A 17114-nucleotide genomic window follows, 5' to 3' on the forward strand; every position below is an offset into this window, starting at 1 on the left:
GGGCCTTCGAAGTTTGAACTCTATAAAGGAGTACTGCACAGTAGAAATTGATGTGATCAGCTTTGCATTTTACACATCATTCTGGATGCAACACAGAGAATGGACTAAAGTGATCCAGAGGGATTCCTTGATGCATTTGATTTCATTTAGAGGCTATTGCAATAGTCTAAGAAATAATGGTGGTGGCTAGGACTAGGGTAGTTTTATAGTGAATGGGCAGAAATGGCTAGAATCAAGATATATTTAAGAGATAGAAGTACTAAGATTTAGTGCTTCATTTAATAAGAGAGGAACCATAATCTCCAATTTTATGTTTTGTGAAATTGGGTGCATAATAGCAAAATAGGCAACATTAGAGAAGGATCTTTATGGTTTGTTTCTGAAAGCTGAATAGGCAGATGATTACCGTGAACTTGTTGGCAGAAATAATTAGAAAGATTTCACTCATATCCAAAAGCTTTCTAGGCGTTTGTGTGTTGGTGTTTTATGTGTGTGTGTGTTTGAACAGAAGTTTTTATCCTAAAACCTATACTTGAAAAGGCAAGTTACATGCCTCCAAGGCCTCCTTAATAATTGAAATTTAATAGAATTCCAGGTATAAGCACAATTTAAAATACCTTTCATATTATAATGCTTTTGCCAAGTTATATATTGTTTGTATGATGGATCATGTTTTTTACAAAATTTTCTCTGTACTAATGCTACACATTCTGAGAAAAAACAAAAACAGTAAAACAAATCTTGTCCATGGGTTGAGTCAGTAGCAGACAGGAAGATGGTAAGAATATTCCAAGCCTAAGCACTATTCCCTTAGGATAAAAATCTATAGCTACCTAAAAGTAGATTACTTAGGCAGTTTTCTGGAAACTCAACTTTCTTTTATTGAAAGAATGGAAAGGTGATGGAATTAGTGCGAAAAGCTTCTTGTTCCAGACATCCTTTGGCTTGAACCCTACTTGCAATAAGTTTATACGTGACACTTTTGAAAAGTATAGTATGATTCAGTTTTCCAGGCACCACAGGTTTTATTTTATGGGATTTTGAAGTTTATACTTATTCTACTCAAATGCCGGGATACTTTATTTACTGGTACCTGCTAAGGTAGAATGCAACAAGTGTTGCCAAGATAATCCTAGTGTCAGTAGTGGAAAATTCTTATTTGGGAATGACAGGACTGTTAAGCCTGCATGTCTCTTCTGAGTACTCTGAGTATTATACCCATTTCTAGATCATTTGAGAAAGAACTATAAATGTCTTCTGAAAAAATTCCATGTGTTTATGGTAATAACTGAGTTCTAGGATTTTTGCTCAACCAGTGAAAATATAACTGATCTTCTGTTTTTTTTTCTTCCCATTTGCAAGAAATGCAACTCTCATGACATTTATAATTCTCAGAACCCCACCCCAACCCCAAATGTGGCCTGCTAATGCATATTATTAGTATAATTATGTTAATGTTAGTAATAACAGGCACTCATTGAATGTTTGACATAATGAGTCACTATCCTTTTCTTTTAAAGTAAATAATCCCATTTAATCCCCAGAGCAATCCTAAGAGTTGATTATCATAGATGCTATTATCCTCAGTTCAAGAATAAGTGCTGTGCTCATTTCACTTTATCACATGACATTGATGAGGGATGTCAGTACTTGCCCTTTTCAAGTAACAATAGATTGTTAAAGAAGAAAAGGGTCTGAAAAATCATTTAGTAGAATGCTCTCATTTTACAAGAGATAATTGAGGCCATTTTCTTTCCCTGGATCTGAGATAATTTTTTTATATTAGGGGTGTCAAATTCAAATTGTTCTTGTAGAGGGCCAGATAATGAATACTTTAGACTTCATCCACCATATGGTCTTGGTCGCAACTATTCCACTCTGCTATAGTGCAAAAGCAGCCATAGACAAGATGTCAAAGAACATGTGTGGCTGGCTGTGTTTCTATAAAACTTCATTCACAGAAAACAGGCAGGAGGCTGGATTGACTCATGGGCCATAGGTTCTCGAACTTCGGCTTAAATTTTCAATCCAAAATGATCTGTTTGCCACAGTTACTTAGTACCTTTACTAAAATATCTGTTAGACATTCTTTAATAGACATATACTCTCTGGGCCATCAGTCTCATGATTTAAAGTATTGCTTGTGTGCCAATTCCTACGTTTTTACATCTAATTTTCATTATTCCTATGTTTTGACAGGAATGTTTAAGTGCATGAAGTTTAAAAAGTTTGTAATCATCTTCTTCCTTCCAAGAACCGTCCCTCCCAAAAGTGTCTCTTTTGTTTTCAGTTTTGACCTCATCACAGCCACTGTAACAGATTTTGCTAATTGCAGATCTACTATGTTACTCTCATTGTCAGGAAGGGAAAAATTTCCCTCTACCCCTCTAAGTTCTTTTGGCTGGTCTAATAATTGATACAAGGCAGATTAACAGGAGAAAAAAAATTTTAATTTTGTATGTGCAAAGGTACCCAAGAGTAATCAAAGCAGCCTGTTGATATACCCTTTTAGACAAAGAAACTTAGGCTTCAGTACTAATTAGTGAAGAAACTAAGCAGAGTGTGTTTACACAGACTTCTCGGCCCTGAGTGCCCTGTCTCTGGCCATAAGAATGTCTGTTTACCTCCTGGTACAGGGAGGGTGGCTTCCACATGGAAACTTATTTCCTGCTTTCGGGGGACATAAAGGAGGCTCAGAGTGTCCTTGTACCCACTGTTTCTCAGGTAACTTTAATTCAAAACAATCAGTATGTCAAAGTGGTATATTTTGGGGTGGCCTGCCCTGAACCCCGTCATTATTTAAACCTTCTAGACACTCCTCATCCCCTCCTGGACAAAGCTCAGTCAGATCATAAAGCCTTGGGCTGTTCTGGCTCTTGCTTAATTTTATCATACTTATTCTTCTTTCTTCACTGAGCAATTTGCCCTCTGGTAATACTGAACTACTATAGTTCTGCACATGTACTTTGTTACCTGACACATCTGTGTTTACTCTGGTGAGTTTTTCTACCTGAGACACCATTTTTCTAGTGCTTGCTTGCTTGACTCCTATTATCCTTAAAGTATGAGTGACAATATTTTGTCTTGGAATCCTTCCTTTATATTCGTGTGCTCAGAGTCTTTTTCCCTTTTTCAAGACAGCTTGTGTAGGTGTTCAGAAATGTTTATTGACTTGAATTTGCCTTGACATTTTCACTTACAAATGTAGGTACATTAAAACAGAATCAGTTATTCTTAGAAATTCAGAGTATTTTAATGGACTTTTGTAGTCGTTTGCCCCAATGCATAGAGTGTCTTACCTTGTGAACTCCAAAAATACCTGTTTTTTAAAAAAATCAGAAAATGCTGATCTAAATGGCCTGCAGACAACCTTAATAATAATAGCAGTAATAAATTTTATCATGTAAGATGAAATTTTGACAAGTCACTAAAATATATAAAGATTATATACTAAACTCAGTGAAGAATCACACACCTGTTTTTGGTAACTTCTTCAATGATTTGTATTCTCTGACAATTTTTCTCAGAGTTTTCTCAAACAGAAAAATAAGTAAATAAATAAATACAGAGTCAAATGTTTCAGATAATAGTAGCTAAACAAATCAGTGCTTCATATTGGGATTGTTTTTAACTTTTGGTTCTAAAATTTGTTACAGACGATACAGATGTTACTTAATTGTAGTTGTACATAATACTTCAGATAATTGTATTAATAGCAAAATACAACAGTGGCAGAGTTATGTCCTTATAAGAGAATCAATCTTGTGAAATAATCTGAAAAATGTTAATTTTATGATTTTTTTACATGTTTTAAAGTAATACTCGGTTTTTCTATTGACTGTTTAAAATATGAAGTTCTCAAGTCCCTCCCATCAGGAAGCTTGCACAAGCCTCTTAGATAGCCTCATCCACCAGAGGGCAGACAGCAGAAGCAAGAAGAACTACAATTCTGAAGCCTGTGGAACGAAAACCACATTCACAGAAAGATAGACAAATGAAAAGGCAGAGGACTATGTACCAGATGAAGGAACAAGATAAAACCCCAGAAAAACAACTAAATGAAGTGGAGATAGGCAACCTTCCAGAAAAAGAATTCAGAATAATGATAGTGAAGATGATCCAGGACCTCGGAAAAAGAATGGCAGCAAAGATCAAGAAGATACAAGAAATGTTTAACAAAGACCTAGAAGAATTAAAGAACAAACAAACAGAGATGACCAATACAATAACTGAAATGAAAACTACACTAGAAGGAATCAAGAGCAGAATAAATGAGGCAGAAGAACAGATAAGTGACCTGGAAGACAGAATGGTGGAATTCACTACTGTGGAACAGAATAAAGAAAAAAGAATGCAAAGAAATGAAGACAGCCTAAGAGACCTCTGGGACAACATTAAATGCACCAACATTCACATTATAGGGGTCCCAGAAGGAGAAGAGAGAAAGGACCACAGAAAATCTTTGAAGAGATTATAGTTGAAAACTTCCCTAACATGGCAAAAGAAATAGCCACCCAAGTCCAGGAAGTGCAGAGTCCCAGGCAGGATAAACCCAAGGAGAAACACGCCGAGACACATAGTAATCAAACTGACAAAAAAAAATTATTAAAATATGAAGTTCTCATTCCATTACTTTGATCTTTTAAATAAGGATCTGAAAAAAAATGTATATACAAATGTAACATTTTTACTGGTACTATAAGACTCATTTACTTTTTTTTTTTTTTTTTAAATTATTAGCACCTTTAATTATTGTTTATTTATTTATTTTTTTGGCTGTGTTGGGTCTTCGTTTCTGTGCGAGGGCTTCCTCTAGTTGCGGCGAGCGGGGGGCCACTCTTCATCGCGGTGCGCGGGCCTCTCACTATCATGGCCTCTCTTGTTGCAGAGCACAGGCTCCAGACGCGCAGGCTCAGTAGTTGTGGCTCACGGGCCCAGGTGCCCGGCAGCATGTGGGATCTTCCCAGACCAGGGCTCGAACCCGTGTCCCCTGCATTAGCAGGCAGATTCTCAACCACTGCACCACCAGGGAAGCCCAAAACTCATTTACTTTTTAATTCTTTGAATCAATAGAAACATTTAAACCTTTTCTATGGTTGATATTTTAATGCAAAGTACTATTTTATTTTATTTACTACCTTTTATTAAATGCCATTATTTCCCAACCTACTAGCTTTGCTGGTATTTTGTTAAGATTTACAAATGAGTTGTTAGGCATTTGCTCTCAGTTTCCATGATAGCTTAAAACTTAATTAGTTTCTGTTCATCAGAATTATGAGTTGAATTTCATGATGGCATTGATTTAAACTTGTTCTAAAATGAAGTGATTCAATATTAAAAGCTTATTCTTTTTTTCTTTTTAGAAGTACAATTTATTAAATTAATTTTCATTAATAAAATCCATGTAATTCGTAAGTAGTTGAAGTGAGATGAAAATTTTCTGAAGTTTTTGGGGCTTTTTTATCCTTAAGATAAACTCTTACTTTGATTTGCATAGTATTGGCCAGTTTCATCAATTTTTAGATTTCCCTGATATTTCTTTTGAAAAGTGATGTTTTGAATATGTTGGGCCTCATTCACACAATTTACTTTTCTGTACACGTATGTTGATAATTTTGCAGTATCTATTGTGTGGATTCAAAGAACCTCTGGTCTATCTACCAATTCTTTCTAACTCAATTATTTGATAATTACCAGAACTTTCATTTTGACCATCCTTCCTTCTACTTTGGTGGGCATTAAGCAATGCATTACTTGGATATATACATAAGCTTCACAGATTGACTTTTTTCTTAGTCAAATAAACAAAGAGTTTGTTTTCCCTTCTACCACAAATCCTGACTCCCTTCTCAGGCCTTCCTGTGAACATGGACTCTGGAATGAGACAGAAGTGTTAAATGTGGTCTTATGGAACATTCCTGATATTTGAAAGAATATTGTACGTGATATTAGCTATTGTCCTTTAATTAATGTACCTGTCCTCAGTGACAAGTGAAAATCACATTTTATAATATAAAAAAGTAATTGGAGTTCTTGGGGACCAGGGGTATATTAAATGGTTACTAAGACAAATATAAAGCATGTGTAGAACTGAATGTAGAAGACATGAGGCAGAGAGAAGTCTCTTCCAAACTCTGAGTGCCAGAAACCTCGCCCATCCACAAAGCCATGAAGTTATCCACATGTTAAATGTTTAAGCAGTTTACTATTTTATAGGAGTGAATTTGCTACCTTTAAAAAAGATGACATTACATTATTTTTGGGGGGGGGTGGGTAGGAAGATATCCATATCTTTTTTATGTATGCATGAAAAAGAACATTTAGAAATGGCTTCCTAACTGGGGAATATTGTTTTTCCTATAATTTACATGTAGTAAATTAGTGAATGGTGCAAAAAGAGACCAAAGAATATATATTTGGTGTAGCTATAAGCAAATCTGCAGAACTCAACCTAGATGAAATGTTTTGCTACATTTCAATGGATACAAGTGCTTGTATCCTGTCCAAACTGTTTGTTTTATTAAGGCAAAAACATTTACATTTCTTGAGTTATCATGACCATTTTGCAACCTTCTGCTACAGTTGTATAAATCTGTCCTGTTTTTAAAATTAAAGTTGATTATATTGTACGAACTCAATGTTTTCCTGGACCTCATAAGTATCTGGTGTATTTTAGAATACAAAATTAGTAGCACAGTGTTATGTATATGCTTAAATTTTACGTTATTGGTATTAGGAAGTACATCTGCTGGAGATTATCTTCCGGTTTTTATGATGTCATCAGGCTTTCTCACATGGTGAAAGAGAATTTTGAGATGCATCCTACTTCTTCATGCTCGAATTTTATCAACCTGATTATATACATTTCATAAGGTCAATATCCGTATCTGTTTCTTCAAAAGTGACATATGTCAGCTACAATAATATTTAGCACATACTAAGTATTTAGAAAAGGAGCTGCGTTATTCTCCTATGTTCTACTACTTTATGTCTTAAAGTTTCCCTATAATTTAAGTACTTGGTTTGGTGGTATGAAAAAATTAATAAACATAAACCTCTATTAAAAAGAATTAGGAGACCAGAAGGGGGAGCTCTCATGCCCTGAGATTATAGCAGAGCCCGACAGGAAGAAGAAACACTCCTCTTCTTTCCTGGCGAAGACTCAGTGAATAGAAAGTCGTGGGCTCTTTGTTTACTATAGCCCTCCAACTTCCTTTTCCCCCTCGATAAAAGCCTTCTCCTTTTCTTGCTGTGTGAGAATTTGCACGTGGCTCACCATGGTTACAGACACGGAATCACAATTCTCTGATGATCCCAAATGAATAAACCCATCTTTGTTTTAGGTCAACAATGGGGTAAATAGGCAGTTTGTAGGTATATAAATAGTTTGCCCAGAATTCACTTTTACGCACTATTTCCTTAATTTGTGGAATCTACGGTGAACAGAATTGACCTACTGATTTTTTTGAGTGCCGTTAACATTTTTTCTTTTCAAGGAGCTAGGGTGTGTTGAATCTTACAGACCTATAGCTGGAGTGAAAGCCTTCCATTCCTAGTTTAGAATCTCATGACTTGGTGAGAACTTTTAAAAACTATTGTACATGTAGCGTGTCCTTCAGTTCAGCCTAGATGTTCTATGCTACAACATCTGTTTCTGTAAGAAAAATTAGTTTCTATGTGATTAGTAAATAAAGGAGTTAGGTCCATTTAATGTGAAGTTGCATCAGCTTGTGTGCAACTTTTCCTAGATAGAAACAGCCAGAAAAACAGGAATAGAATGATAACCTTGGGAGGAAAGAGAAACACCCTCAACTCAGCTGCTGCACTGGTAGCAGAAGCCTTTGACGTTAAAAAAAATTTTTATCTGATGCATTAGTTTCTAAGAGAAGTGCAGTCAAACATCCCTCTGTGTTTATGGATTTGGATATTGTTTTCTCATAATTCAGTCTTTTTTTTTTTTTTTTGCTTTGTGTTTTAAAATCTATGTTCTTAGTAATAAGGTTATGGTTATTATAAGTTTTGTTTTTTATTATGTACTGTTTATCTGTATTAATGTTTTTTTTTTTGTCTTAACCCTATTATATTGCTACAACCTTAATTTTTGGTAGTATTTGCATGGTATGCCTTTTCATACCAGTACGTACATAAATGTCTAATGAAAACTATCTTGTCCTGTAAAGTACATACTTTCAGGATAGTTCTCATTAGACATTTATATTATAGCTAGCATATAGTTCGATTTTTCTTAAAAATCCAATCTGATAAATCTGTCACTTAAGAAAGAGTTAAAAAGTGTTACATTTATCTTTATTATTTTTATATTTGGGATTATTTCTACAAGCTTATTTTTTTTGGTTATTGCTGTCGGCCAATTGTTTTGTTTGCTACTTTACTTTCCTCCTATGCTTTGTTGCATTGATACAAATAATCCTTTAGTCCTTCTGCAAGTTTGGAAACTATACAATATAATTGTATATAGCTTTAATTAAATAGCATTACTTTTAATATACATAATTAGCTGTAAGTTAACCAAGTGTAAGGTCTAATTTCTGTCCTTCAAAAAAAAAAAAAAGATTCAGCACACTTTATCTATTGAACATTCTCATTACAATATAATCTTGTCGAGAGTTTTAGGTTTACCATTTTTTTAGACTCCCAGAGTTATAATTTATTTTTACAATTAATAGTTAAGGTAATTAACTGGTATTTAAAAAAATAATTTTAGGCTCTCTTGTAGGACACTCTTTAAGGAAAGTTAAAAATGAGTACCTGCTCCCAGCTGTGACTTCCCGGAGAGGTTCCCCAGCTCCTGGCAGCATGCGTTTCCTCCTGGGCCAACCCTAATGGCAGCTTCCTGGCGCAGAGCTCATTCCCAGTTGTATCATAGTCATCGTTCCTTCTCTAATTAATGCATTACCAGCATTTCCGCTCTTTCATTTCTGTGCCTTTTAAATTTCTGTGCAGGCTATAATTACCAGTTATAGTGGTCTTGTCTTTTCTGCTCCTTGTGCTATTTTTACACAAACCGTCTCCCTACCACCCACCTCCCTTACTTTAGTGCAAGATTTTTCTGAACTCAAATTTTGTCAGGAAGACTTGTATTAAACAAGAAATGTCTGTCTAGCTAGCTAGCTAGCTAGGCTGGCAGTAAGGTTGCCCAGGTTGTGTATTGCAAAATTCTAGGGCATTCCATTCACCTAAAGTATGTTGGGCAAGGTGGCCGCTAGCATTTCATGGTATCTGAATAGTACAGCTAATTACACAGTTAAAAGAGTTAAACAGTCCACTGAGGCTTTTAACTCCAAACAGTAGTATTGTTCCCCAGCCCAGCTGGTATGGGGCTATGTAGTGATCGGGCCAGATGGGCTCTGGAGAGACTCCTACCCTCAGCCTGTCCCCTGGCTTCAGATCCATACCATGACTGCCGTTTCCAAAATTGCCTCAATGTTGGGGAATTAGCCTGCTTTTGTAGCAAGCACACCACCAGCAATTTTAGGTTCAGACTCCTAAGAGTAGAAGCCTTTATAGCGCTAGTTGGACCAACTTTGTGAAAGACTACAGGGCAGGGAACAAGGCAGGGCAGAGGTGGGCGTGTCTTCTGCTTTAGCTCCTGAGCTCATCCATCATCTCACATGAGTTTATGGGCTGCTTTTCTCTCCCCACTTCTCCCTCTACCTTGGCTTCTCAGGGGTGAGGGAAGGAGATCACAGAAAGTGGTATGTGAGCCATCCTTTCAGAAGGCTTCAGCTGCAAATAGGGACTGACATCTTTTGCAGCAGCTGATAGTCATTAGCTTCCAGGTACCAGCAAGGGGAACACCTGGCTATAAGCTGAATTACTTTGAAGGAAGGTCTAGTATTTATAGTTCATTCACAATTCTTCCAGCCTGGGTGTGGTTCACCAGTCAGGAGTTAGTTTTACCATAAGTAATGCCACCTGGTAAAAAAGCTGAAGTTTCACTTTCATAAGTTTTCAGGGAAACAGCTTAGGGGAAGGTGAGCCCAGGGTTTCAGGGTTTACATGGTCTTTTCTTCAGCTATTCAGCAGATAGAAAAACCTGAAACTTATTCTTTCTGCTTTTTATCTTCCAAAAAAAGTTTTTTGTGCTTTTCTTTGTTCTTTTGGTTTATGAATTGGACATTTTTAAGGAAAAAAGTCTATATTGTTACCTTAGATTTCAAGAGGTAGCAGCTATATGTATATGTTTTCAACTGACTATATTTAATGAAAAGTTCCAAGAAAGTTACTGAATATCTACTAAATTAAAATATATTACACATTATCTCAATTATCTTTAAAAATGGATGTTATATAAGCAATTTTCCCTGGAAAAGCAAAATGTAATGGGTGAAAAAAAAAACCTCTCATTCCCTTGTTTTACAGAAAGAACATGGTAAGATGTTTTGTTGTCTATTGTCATAAAGAGCACATTTCCATATGAATGAGCAGAGAGGAAGGGATTAGTATAAGATTGGTATAAGGGATTAGTATTAGTATATAAGGTGGAGTATATTATAAAATGCTCCTAGTTAATAAATACACGTAATTGAACAAATAATTCTTAAGTTTTAAAATTTTGATATTGCAAAAGAATACACATTTCTTTATGCTCATTGTATATGTGCATTTATATTTTAAATAGTTTATTTTGAAGCTATTGTTGTGATTTAGGTTTTTATATCCCATGAAAGACAGACAGTATTGTATCATCTCAGTAGTAATAGTTTGTAGAAAAGAGCACAGATCACCCTGAGACCTTAAATTTAAATGAAAAATAATGCTTAAAAAATAGTCACTTGAATAATTTCAAGAAAAACACTAACACTGCTAAAAGAATTCTACATAAAATTCTTCTGGATTTACTTTAAGAAGTAGATTATTATTAAATTCCAATTATTACTTTGAAAGGGATTCTTCTAAAAAACTTTATGTATTTGGATAAGCAGTCCCTTGAATTTTATTGTTATTGTTAATTTCTTAACCTATTTATTTCTATCTAGCCTAGTTTCAAATTACAAATTAGGAAGTAATTTGAAAGAATTGATGAAATCATATATTCTTTATATCAATACACTTGACTCTGACACAAATTGAAATAGAATATTAGCATTTTATACTTTTCAATTAGTGTTTACTGCATCTGTATTTATAAAGGATGATTCATTTTATTAAATATTTATGGGTTGAAATGATTAGAAGTTAATAAAATGATAAAAATCATTTCAATATTATGTGTTTTAAGCTTCTTTAATGTCATACTTTTCAAGGGAAACTGAATGGTACTCTGATTGTTACCTTTTATATTATTTTGCAGGTGCAATTTCTTGATTATGAATCAGTACCATTTGGTCAGAAAATGGAAAACCTAATGCGGATTAGAGAATTTGCCAAGGAAGTGAAAAAAACAAATATTTTATTATATGGCCTTCTCGTATATTACCCACAGGTAGGTAAAATGTTGGTCTCTTCAGATTGTATGTTTTTTAGACTACAGTTTTATTGGTGGGAACCTGATTTTGTTAAAAGCAAAGAAATATTAAAAAAAAATTGGGCTGGAAAATTACTTATCTATTCATGTTCTGCAGCAGGTAGAAACTCTTGACTCTAAGGGAAAGTTAAAAATCAAAACAAGTGTTTTGATTAGGGGGAAAAAAGATGAAAATTGGCAAAGATCTCACAATAGGTAGCCCACATAAAATTGCCAGATATGCAAATGAAAATACAGAATCCCCAGTTAAGTTTGAATTTCAAATAAATAATAAATAATTTTATTTTTACTTCCAATTTTGGAATTTGAAATTTGAATTTCATATTTAACTGGACTTTTGTATTTAACTGGCAACTCTCAGGTCACAATCTTAGCCGTTTGTATAATTTAAAGTTGTTTATTCCTTTAATGCTGTGCTAAAGATGTTGGTAATCAAGACTTTAATCATTTGAAAGCAGTGGCTGGCATTTGGGATACATGAGGGCATGGTATTTAACTAGACAAAAACTCTTACTGTCTCTGTCTTTTAATAGCGAGTTACTTAAGCTGAAGGCAAAATGAATTAGCATTATAGATTCTTTGTGCAGAGAAGTGCTATTTGAATCAAACTGTTTGGAGAATCTGTTAGAGAAGATGGATTTGCCCTTTGTGCATAGATACCTTTCATAGTACTTGCAGAAAGCTTCATGGTGTCTTAGAGGTGTACCACATAGGAGTCAAGGAAATAAAATAGTCAACTGCTTTTTTTTTTAGTGGTCTGGAATAAAAGTGATTTGGTACTATATGGTTGATGAATAACAGCTATTGTTTATGAAATATTTAAGGTGCCTTTTTAGCCTGAAGGTAACAACATTTCTTTTGAAATAAATGGATTTTAGTTGAATATAAGGGCCATCTTTTAGCCAGTTCCTTGGTTTTCTTTAACTTTGAGGTTGTTTCCTCTGCTTCTGACATAGACAAGCATGACCTCCAGTTGGTCCTAAGGACAAGGCAAAGTTTAGTTCACTTAGGATCATGGAATTGTAAAATGTTAGTGCTGTATGGTTCCTGAAGTCAGCACAACCAAGGCCTAAAGAGAGACATATACTTGCCCAAGGACATAAAACTGGTAGAGTAAGAATTAGAACTCAGGTCTGTATCTTCCTTCAGGAATGTTTGCTCTTCAATATTGTCTTTGGTTGTACCCTAGATTAACGTCGTGGGAAAAAGAAATCAGTTATTTCTCTTGTGCCATGCAAAGGAGTCATGGACTAATGCTATGCTATACAGGTATAAAATAGAGTTCACTCAGGAAAACTTCAAAAGCTGGGGAATGGTAGAGCACACACAGTTCTGAAACTCTCCTTGTCCTATGATTTAGACTAAGCACAAAGGGTCTGTAGCTGACTTTCTAGTGGAGGGTCTGGTTGCCAGATGAAATAGAGCATGGAATTTCAGAGAAAAAGTATGTTTTAGCATAAGTGTGTCCCAAATGTTACATGGACCATATTTGCACAAAAAATTCTTTGTTGTTATTCTGAATTTCAGGTATAACTGGGCATCTTGTGTTTTATTTGCTAAACCTGGTAACACTTGTAGAGTTCATGTTTACATAAAAGTATTCATTTTTTTCACACTTGACATGTTCTACCCTTTTATGGAATGGAGAACAGTGAGTATCTATGTGACTCTGTACCTATGAAGGCTCCCTGATTGGAAAAGTAGCCTTGTTGAAAAGGACGCGCCTTTGCAGCCCACTGCTTGGTATCTGACTGCTCTTTTAAGCAAACTTGGACCTGCTAAGCCAGCTGTCTACTAAGTTACCAAAAGTGGGAAAAAGATGGCCCTGCAAGCCCTTCAGGATATGTCTCTCATTGCTTTAGGATGCAAAGATAGCTTACTTAGGTGTTGCTTGTCTCTTCTTAACATTTCAGTAATGATGTTTCAAGTATGTGAAAATGTTTAAAATGAAAGGTTTACTTTTGTCCTTAAAGACACAGATGTGAATTGACTTTTACTAGCCCAGCACACTGTCCAATGCATAATTCCACCTTAAAGAGCATTTACTAAGAGATCCTGGGATGTTTGTTAGATATGCCATTAAGAAAGAGCTGTGGTTAAAAAATTGGAGAGGCAGCAGTGAATAGAGTTAAACAGACTTCTTTAATGAGGGCTTCTCACAAATCCTTAATATACTGATGAGCATTTCATATCTCCAACCTGGGGACAAGGGCAATGCCATTTTCCATTTTCTCCTGTAATCCTTTAACCATAGATAAATCATGGGACTAATGTTCCCTAAAAGAAACTTTGAAACACTCCTCACAAGTATACCGTTAAGTAAAGAAAGCACTACCTCTGCATAGTCTTTTTCTACTTCGGTACTAATTTTTCGATTTAGTTAAAGCAGTACTTCTAACATTGAGTGCCTACTTGACACTGCAAACACCAAGGATATGAATATGTATAAGGTGGAGCTTTCATTCACTGTTTAGTGAAGAGTGTTGCTCTGTGCTTTCCACTGTGCTGTGAGATACAACTTTTTGTAGTGTTCATACACTGGACTTTGTTCCCTAAATCTAATTCATCTCTGTAGGAGCCATTAGGTGTTTTGTAGGTAGTTATTGTGTATGCTTCTAAGTCTCTGATCAGTGAAACCTTTCTAGATTTTTTTTTTAAACCATTTTTCATAAGACACTAGCATCAGGTGCCTCTTCTTTGGATAGGTTTTCAGTTTATTGATAGCCCCTCCTTGGAAGAGAGAATGTATCGAATTGACTTCTGTATCTGTGTTACACATATGTTAATTCGGGCTTAAAGAAAACCTCCCTTGTTATGTATGTGATATTTCTGATAATGTAGATGGTCTTGGTATTTGGCCGCACCTTCACAGTGTTGATGTATATGATGTTTATAGTTAAATAGAATTACGTAGGCTCTTTTCTTTTTAAACACATGATGCTATTAAACCTCTGTTTGTGTTTGTATAGCGTTCTTTTACACACATGTATCGGAGTTTTTGCGTTTGGCAATTTTAAGCTGATTAGTTTTATTCTATTATTTCAGTCTTTCATTGTCTTTTTTGATCTAGATTATAGCATATGATTAATTAGCTATAGTTTCTTGCATCATATAATTTACAAATTAGATGTCATCTATATTTTGTATATACCTTTAACGAAAAAATTGATTTGGATAAAGCTAAGGATTGATTCCTTCTTTAGTATCTATAAATGTTCTACAATGTTGTCTGTGATCAATTACTGATAATTTAATAATTCAGTCACTGACAAATGCATCTAATTTTATAATATCTTAACTCAATTTCTCCATATTTTCTTTACTGATATAAGAAACATTAACAAATACTTAACTCTAGATAAGCTTTATGTGTGTATTTTTTCTGCCTTTGAGAGAGATTATTTGCTAAATTATTGAATATGCTAGTTTCTTATCTATATCACCATAGTAAGGCACTAATTAACTTTTTTTTCCCAAAATTGACTTTAAAATATTCTAGTGGCCTCAAAAAATTAATAATTTAAACTGAGCTCTTCGTGGGTAGCTTAAACTTAGAGTTATAGATCAAGTGACAGGCTTCACTGTGTATATATATGTATCTATACATTTATATACACACACGTATATAAATATAAGTACAAAATACTTGACCATAGTATAAAGTTTTCTAATGTTATCATCCAGTTTTCAGTTCCTCAAGTTGTAAACAAATCAGGAAAGATTTGAAATTTATGCTCTAGACTAGAAATGTAGCATAAAGCTTGCCTTTACAATTTGTTGAATGAATTTAAATCAGGTCCTATCCCTTTTTTAAAAATAACCATACAAAAATAACTATGAATAATTAAAACCAGTTTTTATAGTTGAGTCCATATAAAGGCTCTTAGTCCCTTTTTAAGTGTTACTTTAAATAATTCTATGCATAAAATATTATTCTTCATCCTGTTAATCCAGCTTTGTTATGCAAACCATCATGGAGGTCCATGATATAAAATTATGTGTTTGGGGAACATGTTTTAGTTATTTGAAAATTTGTATCGGATAATATGGCAGTGAACATATGCAGACTTAGTATTTCTGTCATGAACTGTTCAAGCCAGTAGCTTACAAGTTTACAGTCTTAATTTTGTTGAAATCTAAAATATTTTTATGATGACTTTGTTTTTTAAGGCAAATATTTGCGAGTTTACATTTTAAAATAATATTCCTTAAAACTGTGATAGTAAACTGTTTCCCTGAGTTCTGTGAGCCATTCAAGAAGCGGATTGTAGGAACCCGTGACCTATAGCTTGTTGGTCAGAAGTACAGTTGGCATCCGAAATAGAAGTCAGCCTGGTGGGACTGAGGCCTTTAGCCTGGGGTGTGTGGTCAGTGCTAACTGCAGGTAGTGAGTGTCAGAACTGTTTAGTGTGGGAAAAATAAAACACACATTTGGTGGCAGAAGTGTTGAGAATAGAAAAACAATTAACTTTAGGCCAGTATAAAACTTGCTATATCTATTATCTACCCAATCCCACCAGAGGTTTTCCAAATTGTGGACATTCTTTCCGCTTAGGTGCCTAGTGAAAATGTTGTGAATCAGAGTCCCCAGCAAACTAACAGTGAACATGTAGCATGAAAAAGAAATTAGACTCCGTTGTCGCTGTATTACAACTTAAACTATACTGACCATTTTACAGGTAAAACTTCTAGGTTACAACGATATTATTCCTTTGATTAGTAACTTTTTTGTACAGACATTACAACATTGAATAATCCACTCAACTGATTTTTGCATTCAGCTTTACTTATCCACCGTCTTCACAAAGATATCATGAGACATCTTATTAGGTATTTTCCTGAAGTCCAGATCTGGGATTTGTACAGCTGCCCCTTGCTTGAGTAATCTACTGGTATTCTCAAAGAAAGAAATAAGTTTAAGTTGTTTAAATGAACATACATTAGACCCCACTAATAAATGATTTTCTATGCCAGTAGCTTTTTAAACACTGGGTCTTAGAAAAATCCCCAGCTGACAATATTATAGTCACCTGAGGAATTAAATATACAGATTCCTAGTCTGTACCTCCCTGTCTCTATTTCAAGAGATCAGGGATATCCCTGGGGCTCTATGTTTCACAAGCTCAAACTGTGATGAAAGTTTAGTGTGAGCCAGATTTAAATGACTGATGCAGGTCAGTGGTCCTTCATTCCATTGGCATGTTGGAATCACTGATTTCCCTTTGTAATCTGTGTAGGACTGTCACATCAGTGGAGGCTCTGATATACCAGGTAGAATGTTGATTAAGTTTGGTAAGGGAGTGAAGAATGGCCATTTGAAAAAGTTTCTCAGGTAACCAAAATCTGTCTTCTTGTTCATTAAGGACAACTGTTATAAACACTCAAAAACTCTCAGTAAAATAGGGCAGTTATATTGATAAAGATAATTAGTTGGAAACAAAAAAAGTGTATCATTGATTGTTTAAAAGACGGGTTTTGAAAAGGTATTTTGTAGCTTTATAGAATTTCTCAAGAGTCACAGAACCAAGATTGGATACTAGCTAGCCAGGAACAGTACAGTTAACAGAAATGCTCAGCCGTCCTGTGGGACTGTGCTAAGAAAAATGCCTCCCATCCCTGATTCTGC

General features: G+C 34.9%; 1 protein-coding gene across 1 annotated transcript in view; it reads left to right on the forward strand.

Annotated features, from left to right (window-relative positions):
• CRPPA (CDP-L-ribitol pyrophosphorylase A) overlaps positions 1–17114 on the forward strand; it is a 319942-nt gene that overhangs the window by 181185 nt on the left and 121643 nt on the right. The window contains exon 9 of the mRNA XM_068550567.1: positions 11315–11446. Within this exon, the coding sequence (XP_068406668.1) occupies positions 11315–11446 (132 nt within the window). The remainder of the gene's footprint in view (positions 1–11314; positions 11447–17114) is intronic.

Source organism: Eschrichtius robustus, chromosome 8, assembly GCF_028021215.1.
Source record: "Eschrichtius robustus isolate mEscRob2 chromosome 8, mEscRob2.pri, whole genome shotgun sequence".
Taxonomy (NCBI): Eukaryota; Metazoa; Chordata; class Mammalia; order Artiodactyla; family Eschrichtiidae; genus Eschrichtius; species Eschrichtius robustus.